The 24,675-nt window shown below is 37.3% G+C and overlaps 2 protein-coding genes across 4 annotated transcripts; one reads left to right on the top strand and one right to left on the bottom strand.

The window, feature by feature from the left end:
- Positions 1–1,783: 1,783 nt before the first annotated feature.
- ARF6 (auxin response factor 6) lies at positions 1,784–9,886 on the top strand. The gene is made up of 14 exons (XM_059579417.2): positions 1,784–2,855; positions 3,388–3,500; positions 4,656–4,754; positions 4,838–4,894; positions 4,977–5,132; positions 5,232–5,316; positions 5,651–5,741; positions 6,243–6,407; positions 6,486–6,608; positions 7,102–7,177; positions 7,326–7,473; positions 7,667–8,877; positions 9,020–9,210; positions 9,390–9,886. The coding sequence occupies exons 1-14, from the start codon at positions 2,813–2,815 to the stop codon at positions 9,586–9,588; spliced, it is 2,757 nt and encodes a 918-aa protein (XP_059435400.2). The 5' UTR covers positions 1,784–2,812; the 3' UTR covers positions 9,589–9,886.
- A 9,391-nt stretch (positions 9,887–19,277) lies between these two features.
- Positions 19,278–24,184, bottom strand: LOC132173114 (Remorin family protein). Of its 3 annotated transcripts, none has more exons than XM_059584692.2 (6): positions 24,038–24,184; positions 22,706–22,874; positions 21,845–22,522; positions 20,619–21,066; positions 20,396–20,477; positions 19,278–19,786 (listed from the first exon to the last, which is right to left on the bottom strand). In XM_059584692.2, exons 1-6 carry the CDS (start codon positions 24,065–24,067, stop codon positions 19,580–19,582), a joined length of 1,614 nt encoding a protein of 537 aa, XP_059440675.2. In that variant the 5' UTR covers positions 24,068–24,184; the 3' UTR covers positions 19,278–19,579. The 3 variants fall into 3 exon arrangements, with proteins under 3 accessions (XP_059440675.2, XP_059440676.2, XP_059440677.2); XM_059584693.2 differs by having other exon boundaries at positions 20,619–21,045; XM_059584694.2 differs by lacking the exon at positions 19,278–19,786 and having other exon boundaries at positions 20,624–21,066.
- Positions 24,185–24,675: the final 491 nt, after the last annotated feature.

Genomic DNA, 24,675 nt, shown 5'->3' with positions numbered 1-24,675 from the left:
GGAAAGTCCATCACCTATCATTTAATGAAATATCTCACACCCATGCATCTCGAGTTGTATAGCCTTGATTTAATGAAATATCTCACCCCTATACAACGTATTTGTAGAGTAACGATATGGAATAAGATTTTCTCCGATTTATTTAAATTGGATAATATCTAGCTAGTAATATTAAAAGATATTTTTGTCTTTTTACTTTTTTGAAAGGACAAAAATACTTCTCCAATATAATTAACTAGATATTATTTAGTTTAAATGAATTAGAGATGATTCAATTCTAATGCTATTTAATAGATTTTTATACAACATATATACAATTATGATGATGTAGAAGTAAAAATCAACTTTTAAATTAATAAGAACTTATAAAAATAAAAATTAATAGCTAATATTTACTGTCACATTACTATAATTATATAAAAGAGTCTACTAAATATTTGTAATCCTTTTGCATGTTCTTCTCCATTGATCCTCAAAGTAGGTTCTCCCTCTATTTTTATCAATTTAATGGCCGAATCATATATCAAGAATAGAAAAGGTTAAAGTCAAAAGAAAGACTCTCTAAGAGGAAATGCTGGACGTGGCTATACCTTTTCCACTCTTGCAAAGTGAATCATTGAAATCATATCCCTTTCAAATATCATTTATTTAAATTTGAATCAACCCATGATCAGAGGTGCCCACCCCAACTTCTCCTTCTTCTTTCTTTTTTTTAATAAAGAATTTCTTATAAATTTCTAATCCCATGATCTGCATAATTTTTATTTTTTCTTGTTAAATACCCTTTTGGTTTATGAGCTTAAGTTTTATTTTGTATCATAAATAGTACATTTTTTATGGGTAAATACAGAGATGGTACTTTCATTTATCTTTCATCAATAAAACTAACGGAATTACACATGGCTGCCCTTCAAAGTTATCTACATTTTAAACTGACAATTTTTGACATAACGTGCAAATTCAATACGAAATTAGTGAATTAGAATCGATGTGTCTTACTTGTTTAATTAAATATATTGAGATAAAGTTGACCTATATATGTCTCGACTCAATTTAAACCTGACATGCAAAATTTAGAACTAATAAAAATCAGACACAAATTTAATAAAAAATTAATAATTTAAAATTAAAAAGTTTAACTGAATCGAATTATAAGTAACGTGAGAATATAAATTGCCACTAAGCATCTCATAACATTTGAAGGGGGAGAGAGAAAGAGAGAGAGAGAGAGGGAGAGAGGCATGATCTTCAATTAATTGGGCATCAAAATTACCTAGGAGTAAAAAAGGAAGGTGGGTGATGGAAGGTAGAGGGAAAATGGTTGAACACAAGTGAGTTGGAGTCTCCGAGGTGGCCCATCTTTACATGCATGAGTAGCAAGTTGCAAGTTGGAACAACAGCCATCACCACAGTGCATACAGTGCTTCCTAATCATTTCATGCATGTCAAATTCAAACTAATTACGACACTTTTCTTTTTCTTAACAAAACACTCATGAAATAATGCACCACTCTTTTAATATTTATCAATTTAAAAAAAAAAATTAAAAAAAAAAAGAAAAAAAAAGGAAAAGGAAAGCAGAAGAACTTAGATGATGGTAGTTTAGTAAAAATTGCTGAATACAGAGGCTTTTTTATTTATGTGTTTTCTGTATGACCTGAAACTCTGGAATGAGAACGAAAAGTCACTGGGAAAAAAAAAAAAAAAAAAAAAAAAAGGAAAAAAAAATGCAAAATCTTCTGTGTCTATAAAAAAAAATCTGACACTCTCTCTCTCTCTATTGGGTCTTTGCTTCTCTTTTTCCCTGGTATAAAAAAGACAGCGAGAAATAATGGCGGTTGTATGTTGATTGATTGGAGAAGGGAGAGAAAACAAGGAGAGAGAGATGGAGAGGAAGTGGTAAAGCAATAGTGATAGCAGAGGCACCAAGCAGTAGTAGTAGTAGCAGTAGAGGACTAGTAGTAGTACCACTACCACCACCACCACAAGATTCAGCAGTTCTCCATTTCCATTAGTAGAAACACAGCCAAAACTATTTCAGTCAATATTTAATACACCTGTGCGTATGCATGTTTGGAACAGTGATGAGTTCATTATCGAGTAGCTTCAGTCTGCTCTGAAAATGCTTGTTCTGGCTGTTTTTGTGTAGCTCTCAACTGGGTTTTGTTCTGTATTGGGATCTGGTCCCTTGTGGGGCTCATTGTGTAGCCAGCTTTGAGGCATTCAGGCTGAGATCTGGTCTCTCTGTGCCATATTTAGCTGCTTTGTGTTGTGGGTTTTCTTGGCTTTGTGCCCAAAATAGTTCTTCTCTGAGATTGGGTTTATTGGGTAGTGGAATCAGCCGACTCTCGAGCTGTGGAGGCAAGCTTTTGTGTAAATGTTGAGGTTTAATTAGTTGCTGAAGATTGTAGCATGAAGTTTTTGATTGGAAGTTGGAATCTTTGGGGGTTGGGGGTGAGGACAGTAAGGAGCGGATGAGGCTGAAATCGATTGTTCTTTGTAGTGGAACCGGTTTCGGTTGAAGATTCGGGAGTGGGTTTTTTCTGGGTTCCTTTGCATGAAGCTTCATAATCTATAATTTTTGTTTCAGCCGTGTACTCTTTCCTGTGCTTTGGCTTAAAGGGGAGGAAAGGTAAAAGAAATGGTCTTTTGCAGTGAACGAGCAGGAGCCGAAGAAAAAGATTATTCAGTGGTTTCTGGGTTTCTTTGGGGGTAATTTGTTGCTCAGAAGATTTGCTTCAAGAGTGGGTTCGGATAATTTAGTTACTGGCTCAAGTTTGAGTTTTGAACAACTTCAGGAATATCTGCAGAAATGAGGCTCTCTTCAGCTGGTTTTAGTCCTCAGCACCAAGAAGGTATGCTAAACATTTTCTTACAGATTTGGTGTTTCTTTTCTCTCTCTCTCTCTTTCTCACCAAATTTTTCTTGGAAAATTCAGTTTTTATGAAGTTGGGATGTCAATTGGGGCTCACTGGTTTCTGAGAAAGAGTAAGAAAAGGATAGAACATAAGAAATGTCGAAGATCGAAGATGGCTGATAATTCCACTTTTGATTAAGTTTTTGTTTCTCTCTCTCTCTTTTTTCTTTTTTCCTTTCTTGGACCCCGAAACTGCATGAAACTTAGTATTCACTGCTTTCTCTCATCCACGTTCTGAGCAACCAGAAGGTTAATTTGGCTGCGTCTTGCTGAGTTTCTGTCTGTTTCCTGTCCCTTTGGGGTTTTGTTTTATGTCGTAGCCTTGATTTAGTAACTTAATTTCCTAACGGAATATTCCTTAAATAGTTCTGAGAAAGAATTGGTGTATTTAATTGGAGAGGGTCTAATTTCCAAATTTTACATTTACGCCTATTCTTCATCAAACTTTGTGTCACTGAAACGATTTGCAGTGGAGAAGAGAGTTCTAAATTCAGAGCTTTGGCATGCTTGTGCGGGTCCTCTTGTTTCACTGCCGGCTGTTGGAAGCCGCGTTGTTTATTTCCCCCAGGGCCATAGTGAGCAGGTTAGTATATCCGGATTTACTTGTGTTTTTGAAATAAAAATTGAATCATGAATGTAGCTCTTTGCTTTCTGGCAAGGAAAGTGCGGTTGTGTGATCCATTTTATATGTATTTTTTATTTTCTTTTCTTTTCTTTTCCCCATCTCTCCTTTCAGATGTATATACTGATTGTGACCTATACAGTATACAGTATTCAAAGAGGACAAGAAATCTATATATATATGCTTGAGATTTAAAAGTTTTCTGTTTCCTCCCCCTCCCTCTCTTCTTATGTGTTTTTGGTTGGAGATTGCCATTTTGAGTATGAATATATAAGCATATACATCTCTCTCTCTCTCTCTCTCTCTCTCTCTCTCTCTCTCTCTCTCGTTTGTTTATCTATCAATGCTTCTGCTCAGTGTTGGGAGGCAGAAATTTTTTCCATAGGGGGGCTAAACAATACAACAATATGAGAAATGCTAGGATGAGTAACGATCAAGAGGCAAGGTGATATTTTCCATGTTGATTCACCTTGTTTACATGTTGAGAGTATGCAATTAATGAGCATTATGGGTGCTTACATATTGGCTATTGAGTATTGATTGACAAACGTCTCACACTGATATAGTAGTTGTAAGTTTATAATTTATTGTCACATTAATTGCTACCTTTTAGCTTTAAAGAGAGTTTAAGAAGAATTGCAAAAGCATAATTAACTTAAAAGTTAGTGTTTGTAATGTTGGGAGGGATTATATTTAAATTATGTGGAGCAACCAAAAGAATGAAAAAGCTATGGTTGAAAAACCAAGAGAGGCCATGTGTAAATACTGGGTTCTCATAAATTTAAAATCAGTATGAAGGGGCTAAAAAATGTAGAGCTGGCTGCATGTAAATAATGGGGGCAAAAATATAGTTATACATCACTATCAAGGGAGGGTTCGAAAAGCCGTCTCTTCTCCCTCTGCCACTCCTACTGGTCTGTTTTCCCTTTCTCTGGAGCTAACGTCAAATTCAACCCCGCATTGTTTTCTTTTCCTAGTAATTGATTTGTACTTGATAACAGCATGTACATTCATTGGTGCATCTTAATAGTCGAATGATCTATACACATTGAAATGAGATATAATAAGTCATGACCTTCCTACATATCTAAATTGTATCTCAATGCTTCAATGCAGGTTGCTGCATCAACCAACAAGGAAGTTGATGCCCATATTCCTAACTACCCAAGTTTACCTCCGCAACTTGTCTGTCAACTTCACAATGTGACCATGCATGTAAGACTTGTAGTTTTGTTGGTTCGAGTTTCCAAATTTTTGTAGAGGCCGGTGCCTAATGGCTCCAAATTTGTGAACTTCAGGCAGATGTTGAGACAGATGAAGTATACGCTCAGATGACCTTACAACCACTGAATCCGGTATGCTACTGTGTATTGATTGGCATTTTGATCTTTTGGTCTTATTGATTGCGTCACATATTTATAATGACCTTAATTGCAGCAAGAGCAGAAGGATGCCTACCTCCCAGCAGAGTTGGGCAGCCCCAGCAAACAGCCAACAAATTATTTTTGTAAAACCTTGACAGCCAGTGACACAAGCACTCATGGAGGTTTCTCTGTTCCTCGCCGAGCAGCTGAAAAAGTGTTTCCTCCACTGGTAAATTTGTTTCACCATCGATTTAGATCACACATTTTTTATTCTCCTGTGGTTCACAATCTCTTACGTTGTTTCTAACATCATACTTCTGACCTGCAGGACTTCTCACAGCAGCCTCCGGCTCAAGAGTTAATTGCAAGGGATCTACATGATAATGAATGGAAATTTAGACATATATTTCGTGGTGAGCTTTTAGGACGACCATTGTGAAAAATACTGATTTTTTTATTTATGATTTTGTTTTCAATTTTTTTTCTTTGGAAATTCTGTTTTTTTTTTTTTTTTTTTTTTTTTTTCCTGAATATTGGAAATTCTGTTCAAAATCCTGCAACAAGAAATGCAGGAGATGGTTGAGAATTAGATTAAAATCCATAATAGCCTCCTGTCAAGAATTTCGCTGTACTTTTCCAGCTAATTAAGGGTGTTTATCGTGTATAATGATAGGTAGTGGTGTACTCTCTATAGACTTTCAAATTACAATAAACACTCTAAAAAATAATTTCCTTTTCTTTATGCAGGCCAGCCCAAGAGGCACCTCCTAACAACCGGATGGAGTGTATTTGTTAGTGCTAAAAGACTTGTTGCTGGCGATTCGGTGCTTTTTATATGGTAGGCAGTTTGCTAATCCCCCAAGAGTGACTGTTCTCTGTTAAGATCACAGATTTTGTACTTGGATCAGGACCTGACATAATTGTTTCTTTTTCTTTCTTTTTTTCTCTTGCATTTTCCCCCTCCATCTGTTATATTTGTATACATTGATACTCATGTGGCCTGAAAAACTTATCTGGGTGATCCAAGCTATGTAAGTTATTAATTTCACCCGGATAGTGTCGGCAAATATATGGCAATAGGTTTAAACATAAGGCAATTATATGATATGTTTAGTCATATGCCATCAAGCTGATTTTGAGCTGAAATTTCCCTTGATGGACTTTCTGAGAATAGTTTCCTGTACTTGCATTATGTACTGTGTGCGTAATGCAGGCATGGAGATTGCAACTTCTTTGACACTTTCATCATCTTGGCTGTTTAATGTTATTTGAACTTGTATAACTATGAATTATTTTTTTTTATTTTTTATGCTCAGACTGACGTCTTTTCCTTCATCAGGAATGAAAAGAATCAATTACTTCTTGGTATCCGGCGTGCTAATCGGCCACAAACTGTGATGCCTTCATCAGTTTTATCCAGTGACAGCATGCACTTGGGTCTTCTTGCTGCTGCAGCCCATGCGGCTGCAACAAACAGCCGTTTCACCATATTCTATAACCCAAGGTACAATTCTTCATAGGTGGTAGAAATTAAAAATTTTGAATTGTCTTCTTCCTCCAAATCACATCAACTTTTATTCAGGGCTAGCCCGTCGGAGTTTGTGATACCACTGGCCAAGTATGTCAAAGCAGTCTATCATACTCGTGTTTCTGTTGGCATGCGCTTTAGGATGCTGTTCGAAACAGAAGAATCAAGTGTCCGGCGGTATGTATCAAACCAGTTCTTGTTAATTCCTATGTCTTTGCCTTTGTCTTTGAAATAGAATATTACAAAGTAAAATTAATAGGAAGTTTTTGGTACATTAAGGATTCCCAAGAGTGTGCCTTGCTTACTGGACAAGGGTGAAAATATTAAGCAGTTGATGTTTAGCACACAAAATCCATGAACAAATAGGGAATAATGGAATGAATATTAGGCTGTTGATGTTTAGCACACAAAATCCATGAACAGATAGGGAATAATGGAATGAATATTAATTTAGTTTTTCAATATAATCACAATGCTCTATGGGTAAATTATGGTTTGATTTCAATAGGCATGGAATTTACTGCTATACTTTTGGTTGAGATCTTATGTAACCTTAATGGTTAATAAATTGATTTCTTCATTTTGTTTAGTTTATTCTTCTCTTTAACAATGAGCTTTTTTCTTAGACGATAGATATGAAAACATAGACTGACCCTTGTATATTATACAGGTACATGGGTACGATAACTGGCATAAGCGACTTAGATCCTGTTCGGTGGTCAAATTCACATTGGCGCTCTGTCAAGGTTTGTTGAGAACAAATATTTTTCTATTTTGCATTGGCAAGTTGGTTGATAGAAACATTGCCTCGTCTAGATTAAGTTTCTTTCGGACTGATTCTCCATCCTAGATGAATGGATAAAATTGAGAGTTTCTTTGACTTGATTATTGCAGGTTGGCTGGGATGAATCCACAGCTGGTGAGAGGCAGCCAAGAGTATCACTATGGGAGATTGAACCACTGACAACGTTCCCAATGTATCCATCTCCATTTCCTCTCAGGCTTAAGCGACCTTGGCCACCGGGACTTCCATCTTTCCATGGTATGCTTGTCTCTCCTACCTAGGACTGTACATGCAAAATAACTATATACGGACATCCTATGGTAGTTTCAAGGTCCCGTTTTCTACTTCCTACCCCTCCGATCCCCCGCACACTCCATTTGACCATCAAAGCTAAGTTTCAACTCTCATTTCATTTATCTAATTTATCTTTTGTTGTTCTTTTTCCCTGCAGGAATCAAGGATGATGATCTGGGAATTAATTCTCCTCTTATGTGGCTCCGAGGAGATAATGGAGATCGTGGAATCCAATCCATGAACTTTCAGGGAATTGGGGTCACGCCATGGATGCAACCAAGGCTTGATGCTTCCATGCTTGGTTTGCAGACTGACATGTACCAAGCTATGGCTGCTGCAGCACTTCAGGAGATGAGAGCTGTAGATCCTACCAAACCGCTACCTACATCCCTTCTTCAATTCCAGCAACAGCAGAATCTCCAGAGTAGGTCTGCCGCTTTGGTGCAGCCCCAGATGGTGCAGCAGTCTCAATCTCAACAGGCCTTTCTACAAGGTGTTCAAGAAAACCAGCATCAATCTCATTCTCAGGCTCAAGCTCAAGCTCAAGCTCAAGCGCAGCTTCTTCAGCAACAATTGCAGCATCAGCATTCGTTCAATAACCAACAGCAGCAACAGCAGCAGCAGCAGCAGCAGCAACAACATCAACAACAACAACAACAACAGCAGCAACAACCACTGGTTGACCATCGACAGATGTCATGTGCTGTCTCTACGATGTCTCAGTTTGCTTCATCCTCTCAATCCCAGTCACCATCCTTACAAGCAATCCCTTCACTATGCCAACAACAGAGTTTTTCTGATTCAAATGGGAATCCTGTGACCAGCCCTATTGTTTCTCCTCTACATAGTCTTTTGGGTTCGTTTCCCCAGGATGAATCATCCCACCTGCTCAACCTTCCAAGAAGTATCCCATTGATGCAATCTGCTGGCTGGCCATCAAAGCGAGCTGCAGTCGAACCTCTTCTTTCTTCTGGAGCTTCTCAGTGTGTTCTGCCTCAGGTGGAAAAGTTGGGACAACCCCAGACTAATATCTCTCCAAATTCTATTTCCTTGCCACCCTTTCCTGGCAGGGAGTACTCACTAGACCAAGAAGGGAGCACTGACCCTCATAGCCATCTCCTATTTGGTGTTAATATAGATCCCTCGTCTCTTCTAATGCAGAATGGGATGTCAGGTCTTAGGGGAGTTGGCAGTGAGAGCGAATCCACAACCATACCCTTCCCTTCTTCTAATTATATGAGTACTGCAGGCAACGATGTCTCACTTAATCCAGCAATGACACCTTCCAGTTGCATTGATGAATCTGGTTTTCTGCAGTCTCCAGAAAACGTGGGCCAATTAAATCCACCAACCAGAACCTTTGTTAAGGTGGGCTGTCTTTTTTGGTTTATGTTGTTTATGCAATGAATTGTTGTTTTCAATTATATTCCTTCTATTATATATGCGATCTATAATAGCGGCCTTACGCATTCTGTCTTGTCTCTGGTCTGAATATTGTAAATGTTCTCAGGTTTACAAGTCAGGGTCCTTCGGGAGATCACTGGATATCACCAAATTTAGTAGCTACCATGAGTTGCGTGGTGAGTTAGCTCGCATGTTTGGCCTTGAAGGCGAGTTGGAGGACCCCCTGAGATCAGGCTGGCAGCTTGTATTTGTTGACCGGGAGAATGATGTTCTTCTCCTCGGTGACGACCCCTGGCCGTGAGTTTCCATCTCTCTTGTGTGCTATATAAGTCTGTTAAATTATCTTGGGAATGGTAATTTTTGGCTTTTAGGCTGTTATTTCCATCTGAAATCAAAATGAATTGAAATACAAAACCAACTTGATGAAATGAGATGGTTGATGGTCGTCTTACATGTGTTGATGCTTTTGACTCCAGGGAGTTTGTAAACAGTGTGTGGTGCATCAAAATACTGTCACCACAAGAAGTGCAGCAAATGGGCAAGCGAGGTCTTGAGCTTTTGAACTCTGTACCAATTCAGAGGCTTTCCAGTAGCAGCTGTGATGACTACACAAGCCGGCAGGACTCGAGAAATTTAAACAGTGGGATAACCTCTGTGGGATCTCTCGAGTACTGATGAACTATTTAACCATTAAGAACACCATTCTCTGCTTCTTCTTCTTCTTCTTCTATGGTATTTGCCATCTTTTCCAACCTTATGAGGGTCGTCCTGGAAGGGTGCTTAATTCTAGCTTCTTATAAGCTTAATATACTGTAATTATATCGTTTACTTTCAAGTTTCTAAGCTTTTGGAATACATATACTAGCTACTATACATAATATATATATTAGGAGATAATGTTTGTCAAGATTAGAGAGTATTTGTTTTTATAAATCTTGCAAATCTATATATTTAAGGATGTTTCTTAGCAAATGATGTTGATATTGATGTTGTTGAGTTTAACTTTTGACATGTCCTGGTGTTTTGTGAATGGCTTTGTGCACATGTGATGGGTCTCTATTCCAGATAGGTATGGAAAGCTGCAACTCTGTGTTTCCATTAATTCTATAACAACCTTGGCGGTTGTTGTTAGGTTTTCAAGTGTTGGAAAACAAACCTATACAAGCCCCATGCTTGCTTTGGATTCATCATTTTATTAGTCTCTCCTGCCCCCACTCTATCCTTCTATGATTCTATCATCTCTCTCTCTCTCTCTCACACATGCTTATTTCTTCTGATTTTATAGGAAATTCACTTTTTTCTATTGGCCTAAGCATTTGGAATAGAATACTGCTTGTGATTATTTATTTTTGGAGTTTAAACTGTAGGATACAAATTTTTTTCAAACCAGTTTGAAGGAAATTTTCTTCATCCTATATATTAAGGAACAAATGTCATTCAACATTTTTAGAATATTAAAAAAAAACATGTGAGAGATGATACTTATCACTTATAGAGCAAGTTGAATGATATTTTCTTCAAACTGCTTGAATTTCAATAATGTTTTAATATATATGTTTTTTTATTTTATTTTATATTTTTTGTGTGGGTTTAAATGTTCTTTTAATAATTCGGGCTTAAAATGTAGAATATTTAAATTAATATTCTAACAATTTTTTTTAACATACGAGTTGGTGCAAACTATTTCTTAATAAGTGATATTTTAATGATGAAATAGAAAGCGAGTGACAAAAACAAAGTTCGAATTTATTATGTTAAATTATCACATATTTCAAAATTTCAAGTTGATAAGAAAAAAATGATTTAAGATTACTGTTATATACAATATTTTAATCTTTCAATGTTTTTATGACGGTCACAATTAATTCTTGATTTTTTTTTAATTTTTAATAATGACTGATTTAAGGGTTAATTAGAATTGTCATATCAGCGTTGCAAAATAATTTTGAGATAAAAATATAATTTTTACCATTACTTTATGGAATAATGAGTAATTTAAAATGATAGTTCTCTCAATTTCAATTAAATATTTAACGTGTTAGATTACTGTTATATACATATTCAATAATGAATTTTAATGGGTAGAGATGAATCGGAGAGGAGATGAATGGGAGATAGAAAATTAGTATTTCTCTTAATTAAATAATTAATTAAAGTATTTTCCAACCAATCCTTTTCCGTTTGACTGTTTCAAAGTTGTTTTTTCCGCTCTTAGCCGATGAATAAGAGATACTTAAGCTTAGCAAGCGAATGGCGCCATGACAAGACAAAAGAATGTTGTTTAAGGAAAAGCCAAAGGTTCTATCACTTTGACAAATCATCATCTATTTGGATAAAGTTGAGATTAGCAACAATAATACTGCCTAATTCATTTTGCCTCAAAATTGATTAAACGCAAAGATCTAGTGATTAAGACAAGGAAAAGTTTGTACAAAGGAGTGCGACAACCTCTCCAAAGAAAAGACATTTCATCTTGAAGAATAACTTCAATTAAGTTGTGTAAATTAGATGTTTAGCACCCTCTAATAAGAAGCTGCCATTTTAGCTTGAAACACAATATATATATATATATATAAGCATTCATACCAAATAATTTTCTTTCTCTTAACAAAATAACTCATACACGAAATACCCATTAATAAAATCACCGGATCTACCGTCTTGATTGCTTTTGGGAACTCTGTTGTTAAGGGTTCAAAGGTGGGTGAGGGTTTAGTGATGAGTAGTGGGTGTTGGGTTAGAATTAATAAAAAAGTTAATGAGATTGATTTGAATTAAAAATATGACGTTTTCATCTCCATTGTATTTGGTATTTTTACCTTATGTGTCAAATTTCTATCTAAGGCCATAAAAATAAAATTTGCACCTTATCCTAATAGAAGGGGCTCTCTTCATCATTATGATTAAATACTGTTGTATTTATTAGTATAAATAATGTTATATCATTTAAATTTTTTGAATGACTTACCATAAAACTAAATAATAATAATAATAATATTTTTGAAAGTATGGTAAATGCTAAAACAATAATATATATATATATATATATATATATATATACACTTTTGTGCGGTAGATCAAAAGTATTTGAAAAAAAAAAAAAAAAAAAAAACAAGAAAAAAAAAGAGAACTTCAAATTGAATTGCAATTATTTGTAGGGTACAGAGAGGTTACGTAATATATTTTGTAGGGATCCCCCCCGATGTGGCCTTAATCCATGGGGCCAGTGTGATGTCGGCAGAGTGGACAGGTGATCAGGCACGTGTCATCCATCCATGATGGCATTTAATCATCTCATATAATCTTCCTTTTTTCGTTTTTTTCAAGGAGGATAGTTTTCAACCCATTTGGGAAGAAAAAGTTATATAATTAGTTGAGATCTCACCCATCACCTGTGGGGTTACCCACTGTGTGAAGGTGAAATGGTTTGTATTTTTTTGATGCATGTTGTGGGGTTTGAGCATAAAATACAAGCTTTTTGATGGATGGAATGGTGACATGGTAGGGCACTATCTATCATCAATAATACTACCCAATATATAAAGTAATGGTGACCCCATGGTAGGCCACATTTTCTTCAACTTTACTTTCATATTTTTTTAGGGGACCCCATGCTCTCTATCAAGCATGTAACATGATGATAAAGAAACCTTCTTTCTTGTTTAATTAAACAGTGGCCTCGTGATTCCACTGTCAATGCATGTTTTTAAACAAAATCGAAGAATGTGTATTTGTTCAAGAGTGTGCATTTGAAAAAAATGGCGGATTAAAAACGTGTAAAAATCCAAGAGGGGTCAAACTGTTTTATAGGTTCAATTGAAGAAACACTTTCTCTAAATTTTATCAAATGCTTAAATGCGTTTTGAAATTGCTAAGCCAAATGAAGAAAATGTGTGTGAATTATGTCGGTATATTTATAATTACTAGGATCTAGGGCTAACAATCTAGATTGGTATGTCAGGTTGACCAACCCACCAACCTGTTAGGGTTAATCCTAACACGATCTATTTAATTAAACGGATTAGATCCCTCAACCCGACTGACATGACTCATTTAAATAAGTAGGTGAGATACGATTCGTTTGATAAACAATGCAGGTTGGGTTAACCCGAACCGAATTGACTCGCATAACCAATTTATTAAACAAGTCGTGCTGGGTTGACCCAAACACGACATGTTCGCTATTTGAAAACTAACTCAAAAAATAAATAACCCATTTGACTCGTCCCGCCAACCTTATTAGGGTTTCGTTAAAAGAAAAAAAAAATAATAATAAGATTCAACCGTTGGTTAAGCAGATTGACCTGAAATTGATTAATTTATTAAACGAGTTAATTTTAAGTATGCCCATTGCCCAAACTCAATTATACCAAAACCTAACCTATTAATCCCGTGCTAAATTCGCAAATCATACCAGAAAAATAAAAAATAAGAAATAAAAAATAATGCCAACGCTAATATGAATCAGCTAAGTTGATGAATGCCAACTTTGACTAATTTGTTTATTAATGTAGGCTCTAAAACTTGCCTTGAGAGTCTAGCTGGAGATTGCGAGGTTGGAGTTGTATCGGGGTGTGAACTTTTAAACTCAGTAAAAACAAATTTCAAGTTTGGTTGAATATTAATATTAAAACACTCCACTCCCAAAGATTTGATTCTCAATCTGAAAAATCTATCTTTTGTTTAGTGAATAGTGTTGGTTAAGCCATGGCTTGGGCCTGTAGATTATGTGAGCGGTGCATTGGGATTTGTCATTATACAAGTCATTAATCATCTTACTATGACCCATTGTGAATTTTATCCGTAACAATGTTTTTACATTTTTTTTATTATTATTAAAAATAAATTAAAAATAAAAAAACCAATAGAAAAAGAGATGTAAAGAAGATATATATACATGTCACAGGTCTCTCGGACATATGTTAGTCGTTATTTTTTCTTAATTTATAAGGAATAGATTTGACTAGAAAAAAGGTATATATATATAGTCCCTGCTGGCTAAAATTCCGACCACATGAATACATAGTACAACCTAGCTAATGAGGTATATCATGATTAAGAACTGTTAGTTATATATAGTTCCTAAATAAGCCGACATGCGATGAACACAACACAACAAATATGCCACTGCAAGAAGTACTATATTAGCTCCAGTTGAAGATAATACAATGGCAAAAACGGTTGCCTGCATGTGATCCCCTAAGGGTGATCGGACCCCAAAAACCCGTCCTCAATAGTTTATCGGCCTTAATTCGGTTTTTTGTTATTTTAATAAAATCATTAGTTATTATACAAATTTAAGGTAAAACTTGCTTTTGAGACACCAAACATCGTAACATGTACTAAATCAACAAAGCATGTCTCCGTTAATAATGCATGTTTTGCACGAATGATTTTGAGGACAGAATGCCATATACGAGTTAGAGTGGAAATCATAGCATCTCATGTATAAACTTTTTAGAGATAGGATGCTTTGAACCTAAACATTTTTCGATCGCCTGTTTTGTAAAAGCTGCTATATATATTCTACTTGTTAAATGTTAGAACAGTTTTCAAATAGAGTGAATATAAATGGGTATCTGCAAAATGCAAAAAATTAGACAAAAGAGTTTGTCAGGAGGTGCCGGAGGGAGATAGTTCTGATGCCTAAATTAGTAATATTTTTTGAATAATAATCACAACTCAAATTACAAAAACTTGACCATTTTTACATGAATGAAGGCCTCCTTATATACTTGTTAAATGTTAGAACAGTTTTCGAATAGAGTGAATACAAATGGGTATCTACAAAATACAAAAAATTCGACAAAAGACCTTGTCGGGAGGTGCCAGAGGGAAATAGCTCTGATGCCTAAATTAGTAATATTTTTTAAATAATAATCACAACTCAAATTACAAAAAGTTGACAATTTTTACATGAAAGAAGGCCCCCTTGTATAGAAGGAGGCCTTCATATTCTACTTGTTAAATGTTAGAACAGGTTTCGAATAAAGTGAATACAACTGGGTATCTGCAAAATGCAAAAGATTAGACAAAAGAGTTTGTCGGGAGGTGCCGGTGGAGGATAGCTTTGATGCTTAAATTAGTAATATTTTTTGAATAATAATCACAACTCAAATTACAAAAAGTTGACCATTTTTATGTGAATGAAGGCCTCTTATATAGAAGGATGTGATAGTTAGCATCAGATACGATCTCCTGATTCTCGAGATTGGCATGATCCTGAGAATCCTGAAAGTTGGGCGTTAGATTAAAGATTGCGCCTTAGCCTCGAACAATTGTGGTAAATTGCAGTACCGGATTCCCGAGTTTATTGATATTGGGTTCCTGAGAATTCCTTTAACAATGAATCCGAACAATCCGGGCGGATTCGTTGCATAGGAATTGGGCTCAATTTTTCGGGTCCCGGTGACCTTTAGGACTTTCTCTTCAGCCCATTTGAACTTTCTCTATGGCCCAATTCCCAACACTAAAAAAATAAAAAAAAATTTAAAAAATTTTAAAAAAAAATTAAGAAAAAGGGGGGGGGGGGGGGGGGGGGGGGTCGCTGATACATTCCGTAGGTTGGAAGTTTGCTCCAGGAAATTGAAATTCTAGGATATTAATTTGAGTGATTTTCCTAGAGATGACTTGTAGGATCTTATCTATGACTTACACTCTACAATGGTTGTGCTAGAGAATCTGCTCATTGCTACACTTCTGCATATTTATTCTACTTGGTTGGTTGGTGGTGGATAGTGCAATGTTCATCTGTACCATCCAACAGTAATAAAACAAAAAATCAAATGTGATTGTTTATTGGTTTATTCCATAGATTTATTGACGCAGGACGGAAGGAATTTGCCAACAAAAGAGATAAATACGAAGAGAAAGGAGTTGAACGAGAGTCATTGGTTTTGATAGAGTCTCGCCACCAAAAGAGAATAAGAACCGCACACCATAGAGAACATACCTTTTTTATTCATCATAATCTGTTTATTACAATATAACATTATGCTTAAATAGCCTAAGAGATTAAACCCTAACCCTAATAGACTGAGTTTGGGTCAAGCCCATTATTGAATTACAAGTAAGACTGACCCAATTTATTTTTGTCTCATTCTCAATCATTTATAGATATGGCAACCTTTATGATCACCAATTTAACAGAATCCTTCCCTTGCTTTTTTTTTTTGTTTAGAGTTGTTAATTTTAAGAATAAAAGGACATGCACTGAAACTCTTATAGAGGATAATAGTGATGCAAAATCAACTAAAGACATGGACAAGGACAGAACAAGTTGTAAGAATTAATGATTCCTGAAGACAATTTAAGCTGTCTGGATACGATCGACTTCTGTGAGTTGAGTATATATTTTAGTATCAGTCAATTACTTTGCTAAAGGTGGAAGTTTTATTTTGTTTTGTAAAGTCTTATCATTTTCATGTATACATGAAAGAACTAGTAAGAGAGCTTGGAGGGACCTTCCTTCCAACCTTATACCAATTACTTAGAGTAAAGTTAAAAATCAAATTTAAATCTTAGGTTTTCATGTGATTTTAATTTAAACTCTCCGTTTTCAATTCCGAAAATTACGTCTTTAATTTTTCTTATGGTATAAATTAGATCCCTTCATTAACCTACCGTTGAATTAATTAATGGTATACCACATCAGACCAATCAATTAATGTTATGTGATTCTCTTTTGACGCTTCATGTATTAACTATACTTGTAAAGTGACACAATTAATTTAAATTATCAATATACTCTAAATAAAAAAAAAGAAAAAAAAAAAAAGAAAAAAAAAGAGAGGTGGTGGATGGCCAACCACCCCTAATTGGTAATGGGATCGCCCCTAGCCAGACAAGGGATGGCAACCCCTCTCCTATAAAGAGCAACGTCCCCTCACAGAGTGGTTGCTTCCCCTCTCTATGAGCGGCCAACCCTCACTTTGAGGGATAGCCTTCCTTTGATAGGGGCAACGACCTCCGCTCAAACAGGGTTGCTTCCCTTTTCGGGAGGTGTGGTTTTCCGCTACTACACATGATCAAGATAGATTATCATGATAATGTGTTATAATCTTATCAAATGGAATGGCTAATTCTATTACTAATTATGTACAATAGTTCATAAGTTACAAGTTTTATGGCTTAAATCTGCTACATATCTTTGTTTATCTTGTGTTTCTACAATAAACAACTTCCCCGTTGGAAAGTCACATGTGCCGGCTGACAGATCTCCATTGCCATAGGTCGCCACCTTGTGCATCCAAGCCCTCGATCAGCGCCCACCCTACGAGGGCCCTCTCTCAGTACCCACACCAAGTAGGCTCTTCGATCAATTTACTCTCAATACACACACCGAGGATGTCATTCAATCAATTTACTCACAAGTCCCCTCACTAGGTACCAGCATCGAGAACGCTCAAAGCCTTTGGTCGATTTACTCTCAAGGCCTTTCTCTTAGTACCTATGCCGAGGAAACTCCTTGGTTGATTTACTCTTGAGGCCACTCCCTCGGTACCAACACCAAGGATGCTCTTTGGTCCATTTGCTCCCAAGTCCCCTTAGTTTGTACCCACACCAAGGAGGCTCAAAGCCCTTGGTAGATTTAGTCTCGAGGTCTCGGTACCCACACTGAGGAGGCTGTTCAATTGATTTACTACCAAGGCCCCTTAGTCGGTAGCCATATTGAAGAGGCTCAAAGCCCTTGGTCAATTTACTCCAGACGCCCTTTTCTCGGTATCCACGCCGAGGAGGTTCTTTGGTCAATTTACTCCCAAGGCCCCTCACTCGATACCCATGCCGAGGAGGCTCAAAGCCCTTCGTCTATTTACTCCCACAACCCCTCTCTCAGGGCCCACACCGAGAAGACTATTGGGTCGATTTACTCTTGAGGCCCTACTTCCGACACTCATGTCGAGGAAGGTCCTTGGTTGATTTACACTTAAGGCCCCAATACCTAAGTTGAGGAGGCTCTTGGGTTGATTTACTCCCAAGGCCCCTCACTCAACACTCATGCCAAGGAGGCTCAAGGCCCTTTGTTGATTTACTCTTGAGGCCCCTCTTGGTACCCACACTGAGGAGGCTCCTGGCGATTTACTCGCGAGGCCCTTCACTCGCTACCCATGCCAAGGAGGCTCTTCAATCAATTTACTTCCAATGCCCCTTAGTTGGTACCACACCAAGGAGGCTCAAAGCCCTTGATCAATTTACTCCCAAGGACCCTCTCTTGGAACCCACGCCGAGGAGGAGGCTCTTCAATCGATTTACTCCCATCGCCCCTCACTCGATACCCACGCTGAGGAGGCTTGTCAGTCAATTTACTCCTAAGGCCCTTCAATTAGTACCTACCCCGAGAAAGCTCAAAGCCCATAGTCAATTTACTCCCGAGACTCCTAACGCCAAGGAGGCTCAAAGCCCTTGGTTGATTTACTCCCAAGGTCACTCACTCTTTACCCATGTTGAAGAGGCTCCTAGATTGATTTACTCCCGAAGTCCCCTTCTTGGTACACATGCCAAGGAGACTCTTCGGTGGATTTACTTCCTAGGCTCCTCACTCGATACCCACCTAGAGGAGCTTCAAAGCCCTTGGTCAATTTACTCATGATGCTCCTCTCTCGATACCCACGCTGAGGAGGCTCCAAGCCCTTGGTCTATTTGCTTCCGAGGTTACTCACTCTTTACCCATGCCAAGGAGGCTCCTAGATTGATTTACTCATGAGGCCCCTCTTAGTACCCATGCCAAGGGGACTCCTTAGTTGATTTACTTCCAAGGTCCCTCTCTCAGTACACATGCCAAAGAGGCTTGTCAGTTGATATACTTCCATGGCCCCTCGGTCACTACCCACACCAAAGAGGCTCAATTAGTTTATTTGCTCCCTAGGCTTCTCTCTCGGTATTCGTGCCAAGGAGGCTCGGTCGATTTACTCTCAAGGCCCCTCACTTGGTGCCCACATCATGGATGCCCAAATTCCTTAGTCGAATTACTCTCAAGGCTCCTCTTTCAGTACCCACACCGAGGAGGCTTTTTGGTTGATTTACTCCCAAGGCCCTCACTCGATGCTTAGGAAGCTTAGAGCCCTTGGTTCATTTGTTCTGAAGGCCCCTTACTTTGTGCCCTAGCCGATGAAACTGCACTCGGTCACTAAACAGTAAGAAATGAAGACCTCAAACAATCCCCAAATGCTGAGTACTTGTTTTGGGGCAAAATCCATTCACCCTGCTCCAATGAGCTTGTATTCCCTTCTCTTTTAAGTACATGCATATTTTCAGCATTAATTGAATGATTGGTAGCAGTTTATTTGCTTATCAATGATTTACCTTATCCCCGTGAGTTTTGAACCTGTAAAGACCAAAATCCATGATGCATCATGAGATGCGAGAGCAGCAGAACCCTTTCTCATTTCATTAGGTAATCATCATCATATGGTAGTATGGAGTGATACAGATATGACTCCTTACATGGATAACTATGAACAATTCCATGACTAAACTTTAACGCATAAATTGCAAATTTTCTTCATATAACAACTTACACAATGAGGTTGACTAGTAAATACAAGGCTGATAAACAAACAGAACAACACTCTCTAGGTCAAGAATTCTTTCCGAAACAGACTACAAGAGGGAGGCCACTTCGGCAAAGCCACTATATGAAGCATTTCCTTTATCCGTTGCATCCAGTTTATGATAGCCAACCACAACAAATGTAATGTGTGGATGGCAACCGCCCTGTTTGCCGAATATATTCTGCTTGTGCTGCAGTTCTTTCTGCCTCGCGATTTCTTCTGGCTTCCGCGGCAGCCCGTTTATTTTCCGATCTTTGACTTGCCATTGCAATCTTCTTCACCATCTTCACTTGAGCTTGGGCTCTCATTTGTTCAACTTGGTACTGAAAATTGTTATACTTCACACTTTAGAGTCTAAAAAGCATGATCAATGAGAGATTACTATTCCAATTAATCGATGAATGACACGGGCTTTCTAGTTGACGGGTACTCTCCTCCTATCAAAGGTGGAGGGCCTAGCAACCAATCTGTCATGGGTGTTCTAAGGGGTTTGGTTACATTAAAGGATAGGCAATGAATGAATCAAATCTGTCTCAGTTTCTCTTTCTTTCTTTCCTTTTCTGTTGATCAGCAAATCTGTCTTAAGGTTTGACAACAGCACAAGTTATAGTTGACTATAAAGTTAAAACAAACTACTTGCTTGACTTGAGAGTGACTGTTCAGTTGTCCAAGTTCAAAACTATACCCCATCAGAGAAATATGACAGATTAATTGCATGGAGTGAAGTTAGGGACTTAAATTTTTTTTATTTCCCAAACCACAGTGATTTTATTTCCTATTTTTAGATAATCATGATAAATATTAGGTCGATAAATAACCAATTTCTGATCACATTACATTACCATCCAACAAGAATGCAGGTTAAGGTCTTAGACTACATGATAAAGCATTTATGCTGAGTAAATATACTCAACGAGAAAGAATTTCCATACCTCTATTCTCCGCATCTCTGCTTCTAGTTTTGCCTTCTGCTGACTTTCCCATGCCTCGATTCTTATTTCTTCACGCTTAAACCTAACGATATTTAACATCCTCTTGTCAAATTCTGGCAGCAGAACATAATAAGATAGCATATACAAGCAAATACACATGCAGCATGTATTTTCAAAATAATTGTGATCTGGTATTAAAAAGTATGTGGGTCATAGAAGAAACCTTGCCATATGTTTTGATTTTTCAACTTCCTCCCATGCAGCCGCGCGTGTCTCAAATTCAATCCGCTCATAATCCTCCATATTAATAGTTTCAGCACAAGGTTTTTTCTTTTCATGCTCATCTTTACTTGCCCATTCAGCAATATTCATCTTACCTAGCTGGACACCAAGGGCTACAATTTCTCTTCTTGTCTTGAGCTTCAATTCTTCCTCGGACAATTCTTTTTTGCTTTTTTCTGTTCGAATCTGTGATTCATCATCAGTGGTGTTCTCCACCGGCGTGGAAGCAGGTGCCCCTCTTCGGGGAGTAGATGGGATTGAGGAAGTGGGGCTGCGGAGTGGAGTTGTTGCTCCTACAGGAGTAGCTGTCCTTGAAGGCTCTTGACTTGGGACAGGGGTCATCTCTGTTCCCATGTCTCTCATTGAGACTGATCTTATCGCAGGAGTGCCTGCATAATTAGGTCATCAAATCATCAAATCGTCCATTCGAATAAATCATTGCAAAGGAACCATGAATTCAATTGCATTTTGACAGACACTGTTATCTAATAGCCATATAGTTGACTAGACAAAATTGATCAAACTCTTCCTCTGCCATACATGTTGAGTATGTCAACTAGGGAGAAAAACATGAGTGGAAGAGAAAGAAGCAAGGAAGTTGATAGAAGATACATAAAAAAATATTATTACCACTCGAAAGTTTGATATCATTCTCCTCCTATATCATTCACCATGTTATATCATTCACCATATATCGCCAAATCTGTAGAACTAAAATTTAAGTCTAAATTAAGATCACTAGACAGGCTCTATTATTAAACCACCACATCAATGTGACCGGATCCAACCTACTTGATCCATCCTCTGTTCCATGATTCTTCGCATTGTTTGTAGAGCAATGTTTGGGACCAGACCCAGATTCCTAAACTTCCTACCAACTTAAGTTGTTAATAACTTTTTCCCATATAGAGAATCTTTAAGCTGTTTGAATGTTACATAAATTATCACCTTATGCACATGAAAAAACATGCAGTGTATTGCAAACAAGATTTTAGTGCAGAAATGTAGTTTGTCCTGCATATACTAAGAGAAACACCATTCATAGAAGCACTATCAGGTGGCATTTGTCAAAAGCAAGAGACATCTAAAAGCACATCAGCATCTTTATGAGTTTCTAAATTCTGAACCTATCATTTAATGTAAAGCACAATGAAGGCTCTCATATACCTGTCATATTTTCTGTCGAACATTCTGTGCTGGATAAATCACTGTGATCAACTCCCTTCAAATCCTCACTTAGAGGACATAGATTGGTTAATGCATTCCCCCCATGTGCTTGATCTGAAACAGGGTGACTCCCAGAAGGGACAAAAGAGAACTTTTCATGCCCCATATGTAACGCAGGTTGACAGAAATCAACCCTCTTTGTCTCTGCTGTTCTGCTAATCATTAACTTGTGATCATAACTAGCAGATTCTGGAGCAACCCTTACAATATTTGTCATTGGCAGCCGGTTTGTTTGGTTTTGTGAGGAATTCTTTTTAGAATAATGAACAGGTGCATTTTGCCTATTCATTATCCATTTCTCTGCATCATTCCACTTAGATGGCATGGGTCTTGAAAGCGATCTTGTAAACGGATTGTGTACTGATCTCTCTCCTTTATGAAACTCAAAGCTAGATGAGCTAGCATTGCTATCATAATCAAGATTTTCATCTTCCATGATTCTCATAGGATGAATTGCACTTGAATTAGCACTTTCACACTTTGAAAACTGTTGCACTTTAAGGCGACCCATTTCGCCATTTTCCTTCTGCAATGACTCTTTCTGCTGGCAAAAAGTCTGGTTTAAGACTGCTTCACTGGGTAGCTTGCTCGGCGGAACTTCTAAGTTGGGAGATGTAACTAGATGGCATATATCCAAATCAATACAAATTTTAGATATTGCATATAAAACCCTATTTATAAACAACATTTAACAGCTACTACACCAAGCTGAGTGAACTTGGTATATATTAGTGCTCTAGTGCAAAAATAGTCTATCCGATTACCAACAAAAAACAATAAGGAAGAATAAAAGTTGCAAACCTTCATCAAAATCTCCATTGTTGGACGCTAACAAGCCGTTCCTCACAAATTCGGTATCCTCAAGCTTGGAAGGAGAAGTTCTGGCAGAGTTACTGTTTGATCCATCCTTTTTTTTATGGTGAGGCCCCATGAGCTTCATCCTCAGTTTACTTGGAGAAATTATACCAGTCTACAAATAAGAAACAAAGTATTAGTCTACAAATAAGAAACAAAGTATTATAACCTGTCAAATCCCAAAGCCTTTCAACTTTCAATAATTCATTTCAAACCCAGTAATTACTTAAACCAATTTCATTCCCAGACAAACACCAAATGGGGATTCTTGTGGCTTACTTCTGAGGAAAAGCAGAGTAATAGTTGGCAAACGAATATAAAGCAAAAATCAGGTATGTCCAAAATCTTTTTTTTTTTTTTTTTGTTCTTTTCTTTTTTGTGTTACCAAACCTATCCGGTCTGCAGATATAACAGAAAGCTTAAGAAAAAAATCATGACAACATTAACCATTCCACTCACAATAAACTTACAGAAAGTGAAAAGCAGAACAAAATCCAATATTATGTAGAATTCAATCCAACACAACAAAACTCCATAACAGTCCGAAATGGAAAAATTCAATCATTTTTTTTTTATGAATAACATGTTTTATAGCACAAAAAATAAAAACCGGTTTATCATATCAACCCTTGTTAACCTCCGGTAGTCTAACTTGAATATCCACCAAAGATTCAGATCTGGCAGGCCTCCAGTACCGGATTTTTCAAAACAGTAGACAATTTGGCCTCCAACCTTCTTTGAGCATCATAGACAACTCTATACCCAAACTTATCAATTAAAATTCCATCAGGATGCCAATTATCCATCCACATACGAATACTTTCCCCATTCCCAACCTCAAATTTAAGGAAACTTTAAGCAATAGTCCTTAACTTGAGGATTTTCCTCCAAATACCAAGAACAATTTTGAGTAACACCAACACTCCAAAAGTTCCTACCTTTCAAGAAACTGATGAAAATTTGAAAACTATAATAATGATAATAATAATAATAATAATAATACATGTTCTGCAAAACCATTTCAAGACCAAACCAAGTACAAGTGTGCAACAAATGTAATGTTTTAGGCCAATATTCAACAATTTCCCGTCCACCCTTCATTGTATAACAATGACAGACAAATTTATCAAAAACCCAAGTTAAAAAAACGCACTTTCAATTTGAAAAGAATAAGGGAAAAAAAACACACACACACACACGTTCATAATTCCCAAGAAGACAGAAAAATAGGACATGGGTGTTTGATCTTTGTTCTTTGGGTGCAAGAACATGCCGTACCTGAACTTTGTGTATCCTCTCGTACTCCATTAGATCTCTCTCTCTCTCTCTCTCTCCCTCTCTCTCTCTCTGAAAAATTTCGCAAAGAAAGGAAATTATAGAGATTGCTTTGCAGATGGGGAGGTGAAGACGTTTCAGAGACTCTGTTTTGAGGTGTTTTTCTAGTCTTACATACTGACAAAGTTGTGTGTCTGTGTTTGTGTTCCCACTGGATCGCGATCCAGTGGGCCTCCTCTGAAGTATAGAACTTTCTGTACCCAGCTCTGATCTCGCCACGTCATGATCGGCCCCCGCTTCTAATGGGTCCCATATGATCTGGCAAGATCTGGCTGGTTCTGGGTGGGGTTCTATGCTTCAACTTCTCGCCCACCTTTTTAAATTTTGAGGTCGGCGTAGTTTCCACCCAAACCAGCCGAGGAATTGCCGATTTACAAAACTTCTTTTTTAAAAAAAACAAAGAAGAAAACAAATTTGGGAAAAAGACGAGGGAAAACGTGGAATGATTGAAAGAGCAGGGGTTTGAACAGTGGCAATGATGAAAGAGGAGAGATTTTAGTTTCCCATCTATAGCAAGTGTGCACAGTAAATGGGTCACATCAATCAATCACAGAAATTGGTCTAAATATTAAAAAATTTAA

The sequence above is a fragment of the Corylus avellana genome, chromosome 1 (assembly GCF_965113065.1).
Source record: "Corylus avellana chromosome 1, dhCorAvel1.hap1.2, whole genome shotgun sequence".
NCBI lineage: Eukaryota > Viridiplantae > Streptophyta > Magnoliopsida > Fagales > Betulaceae > Corylus > Corylus avellana.
The sequence above is the reverse complement of the archived record's forward strand: the minus strand, read 5'-3'. Positions and strand labels throughout refer to the sequence as shown.